Below are 4,501 nucleotides of genomic sequence, written 5' to 3' on the forward strand. Positions count from 1 at the left end.
AACTGGAAGCTCTGTGATGTGAAGTACTGATCTTTTTTTTTTTTTTTTTTAAGATTTTATTTATTTTGAGAGAGAAAGAGGGAGAGTGAACCTGAGTTGGGTAGGGGCAGAGGGAGGGGGAGAACCGGGCGGGCCCCCCTCTGAGCAGGGAGCCCAGTGCAGGACCCAGTCCTAGGCCTCTGGGATCAGGACCTGAGCCCAAGGCAGATGCTTAACGGACTGAGACGCCCAGGTGCCCTGAAGTATGAATCTTGCTGGCGTATTTTCCTTTTATGAAGGACTAACACCAGTAGGGTATATGCAATTTCAAAGTCGGATGTTTGATGAATGAATTTGAGCAGATTTTCAAAGAACAAATATTTATTGAGTACTGACCAGGTACAAGATTCTTAAACCTTAGAATATCTAGACCAAAGATGATTTTTTGTACAGATTCTGACCTCAAAGAACTTACAGGCTAGAAGGGAAAGTAATATATAAAAATATTTATTTTATTCTCTCCTGTTGTGGAAATTTTGAGAAAGTGCTAGAACTTAGGGGAGATGATTATGGGAGTTCATATATATAAAATCAAGGTGAATTGGGACAGGGAGGCAACTAACCGGTGGTCAGCTACAAGTCCCAAGCAGGTTGCTCAGTAATTATAACATTCACCTTTCCTGAGAGCAGAGTTGACATTGTGGTGTCTTGTCCTAGGTACTCTCCTTTCTCTTCATTGGTCTGATGTCCATGATGATTCCCCTGTGTAGGGTCTTTGGGGCCCTCATTGCTGTCTGTCTCATCATGGGTCTCTTCGATGGATGCTTCATTTCCATTATGGCCCCCATTGCCTTTGAATTAGTTGGTGCCCAGGATGTTTCTCAAGCAATTGGATTTCTACTTGGATTCATGTCTATACCCATGACGGTGGGACCACCTATTGCAGGTAAATGTAATGATTCTCCAGTAATTATGTGTAAAATATATTATGATTTATTGGTTACTGGTCTTTTGCTTTTGCGTGTGCCTTATTGGTAACATTTTTTTAAAATATTTTTTAAAATTTTATTTATTTATTCATGATAGTCACACAGAGAGAGAGGCAGAGACACAGGCAGAGGGAGAAGCAGGCTCCATGCAGGGAGCCGGACGGGGGACTCGATCCCGGGTCTCCAGGATCGCGCCCTGGGCCAAAGGCAGGCGCCAAACCGCTGCACCACCCAGGGATCCCTGGTAACATTTTTGATGAGACCAGCCTTGGATGACACGTTGAAAAAGTTTGATGAGAAATCCCTCTTATCCTTACTGATACATGACACACTCTATAAAATGTATAATTGTAATCTTCTGGGCTTTAAGCTTTCACAATTCCTATATCTCATTTAGTACATGTTTTGAAGAAATAGAATCATGGTTGCTTTTAAAAAAGAGATGAAGGGATCTCTGGGTGGCGCAGCGGTTTGGTGCCTGCCTTTGGCCCAGGGCGCGATCCTGGAGACCTGGGATCGAATCCCACGTCGGGCTCCCAGTGCATGGAGCCTGCTTCTCCCTCTGCCTGTGTCTCTGCCTTTCTCTCTCTCTCTGTGACTATCATAAATAAATAAAAATTAAAAAAAAAAGATGAAGATTCTGAAAGATTTCTATTTTTTTTCTTAAAGACTTTATTTATTTATTCATGAGAGACACAGAGAGAGACAGAGACACAGGCAGAGGGAGAAGCAGGCTCCATGCAGGGAGACCAACATGGGACTCAATCCTGGGACTCCAGGATCATGCCCTGAGCCAAAGGCAGATGCTCGACCGCTAAGCCTCCCAGGGGTCCCTGAACGATTTCTAAATATGCTTTGTGTCAGAAATCATATCCTCCCTAGAAATAACTAATGGAAAATAACACTAAGTGGAAAAAAATCAAATGTCCATGAGTCGATGAATGGATAAACAGAATGTGGTGTAGCTATACAAGGGGATATTACGCAGCCATAAAAAGGAATGAAGTACTGTACCAATACATGCCACCCCATAGGTGAGTCTTGAGAACATTATGCTAAGTAAAAGAAGTTGGATACAAAAGGCCACATACTGTGTGGTTTTATTTATATGAAATATCCAGAATAGGTAAATCCACAGAGGCAGAGTGCAGATTGGGGGCTTCCAGGGGGAGGAAAGAGTAATGAATTAGGGAGTAACTGCTTCATGGGTAGGGTGCTTCCTTCTGGCGAGATAAAAACATTTTGGGACTAAATAGAGGTGGTGGTTGGACAACACTGTGAATGTGGTAAACACCACGGAAATGGTTAATTTTATGTTATAGGAATTTCACCTTTAGAATCTTCTGAGTAGTATAAAGATGCCTCGTGTTCAATAAGACTTGGGTGCCAATGTGAATTATTAGGTTACGATTCGATAAAATTAGGATAAAATTCAAATGTATGTATTGTCATCTGTGTCTGGCATGTGAGAGGCTCAGTGACAGTTCACTCTCACGTCTAGGACCACACATACCAATCAGCACCTTTGCCAACTGGGGACCTAGTCATGAATCAAGTGGGCAGTCACTAAAGGTCACAGTCTCCCTACAGGAGAACCTTCCCTCCAGCCCTCCCCCTGCTCCCCTCCTCCCTCCAGCCCTCCCCCTGCCCCCATCTCCCTCCAGCCCTCCTCCTGCTCCCCATCTCCCTCCAGCCCTCCCCTGCCCCCCATCTCCCTCCAGCCCTCCTCCTGCTCCCCATCTCCCTCCAGCCCTCCCCCTGCTCCCCAATCTCCCTCCAGACCTCCCCCTGCCCCCCCATCTCCCTATAGGAGAACCCTGTCCCCCAAGTAAAACACTATTTACACTATTTTTATACCTTGGAAGACTAGATTTTTAGGGTTTCCAAGTCTACAACAGATTATAAGCAGCACTTTGGTAGGAATGGTGTTTCCGATGAGAAATAACTGATAACAGATCAATAACAAAGGCGATAATCGGAAACTTCCAAAGTAGGCAGAACACTACACAGCAACTGGGAGCAGAGAGCTCTGGACTCACCGGGAGGCTGAGGGGTCATAGTATTACAGCCAAATATGATAACCAGTGTTCGTAAGGAGGAAAGGTTTACTCATATACAGAATATTCTGATTCAGAAGACAGGAAGATTGGATGTTTGGATATATTATATGTTTTAGGCTTCTCTCTAGAATAAACATACATGTCTTTAATGTGTCGGTACTTAACTGGACAAATTCTCAGCTGTTTATTTTGAAAAGTTAAATACTCAATATGTTCCTTGGACATTTCAGATAACTTGAACTTTTATAGCAAAAGTTAGAAAAGTTTAAAAACACTAAGATAACTCTTAAATCTAGGTTTTTATGGGGTGCCTGGTCGGCTCAGTTGGTAGAGCATGTGACTTTTGATCTCAGGGTTGGGAGTTTGAGGCCCACGGTGGGTGTAGAGATTACTTAAGAAATAAAACTTAAAAAAAAAAAAAAAAAAAAGAAGAGAAAATAAAAAAGAAATAAAACTTTTGAAAAATCTGAATTTTAGGGACACCTGGGTAGCTCAGTGATTTAGTGCTTACCTTTGGCCCAGGGTGTGATCCTGGAGTCCCGGGATCAAGTCCCACATCGGGCTCCCTGCATGGAGCCTGCTTCTGACTCTGCCTGTGTCTCTCTGCCTCTCTCTGTGTCTCTCATGAATAAATAAATAAATCTTTAATTAAAAAATCTGAATTTTGGGCAGCCCGGGTGGCTCAGCGGTTTAGCACTGCCTTCAGCCCTGGGCGTGACCCTGGAGACCCAGGATTGAGTCCCATGTCGGGCTCCCTGCATGGAGCCTGCTTCTCCCTCTGCCTGTGTCTCTGCCTCTTTCTCTCTCTCTCTCATGAATAAATAACTAAAATTAAAAAATAAAAATAAAAATAAAATAAAATAAATAAAAAATCTGAATTTTGTTAGAGAAATTAGAAATAAGGAATATTCTTAATAACAGTTTTTAGAGGCAGAGCTCAAGGATCTATCAGAATGCCAACATCTTACTCCCATGTACTGACAAATATATTTAACAATCTAACTTTTTCATCTTACCTCTCAGATCTATAGTTTTTTTTCGTGATTGTGAATTACAATTTGAAGTAGTTTCATGTTATTTCATAAACAAATAGGCCCAAGAAAGGTTTGAAATGTAGACATTGTGGGGTATGTGTGTATGAGAGAAGTTTCAGGTCGGTGGTTTAACCACCTTCCCCTGAAATAGGGGACATTATACCATGAGTCTGAACACCCCAGAGGCCTCTGAATGGTTTTGAAAGAGCCAAAGCTGGGCAGCCCTGATGGCCCAGCAGTTTGGCGCCGCCTTCAGCCCAGGGCCAGATCCTGGAGACCCGGGATCGTCAAACTCCCTGCAGGGAGCCTGCTTCTCCCTCTGCCTGTGTCTCTGCCTCTCTCTCTCTCTCTCTCTCTCTGTGTCTCTCATGAATCAATAAATAAAATCTTAAAAAAAAAAAAAAAGAAAGAAAAAAGGAAGGAAAGAAAGAGCCAAAGC

At 42.9% G+C, this 4,501-nt stretch overlaps 1 protein-coding gene across 2 annotated transcripts in view; it reads left to right on the plus strand.

Moving 5' to 3' along the window:
• Positions 1 to 4,501, plus strand: part of SLC16A10 (solute carrier family 16 member 10) — a 115,598-nt gene that overhangs the window by 104,445 nt on the left and 6,652 nt on the right. For both annotated transcript variants that reach the window (XM_025444973.3, XM_035697587.2), the window contains exon 5: positions 697 to 925. In XM_025444973.3, the coding sequence (XP_025300758.1) occupies positions 697 to 925 (229 nt within the window). The remainder of the gene's footprint in view (positions 1 to 696; positions 926 to 4,501) is intronic.

Source organism: Canis lupus, chromosome 12 (genome assembly GCF_003254725.2).
Source record: "Canis lupus dingo isolate Sandy chromosome 12, ASM325472v2, whole genome shotgun sequence".
Classification (NCBI taxonomy): domain Eukaryota; kingdom Metazoa; phylum Chordata; class Mammalia; order Carnivora; family Canidae; genus Canis; species Canis lupus.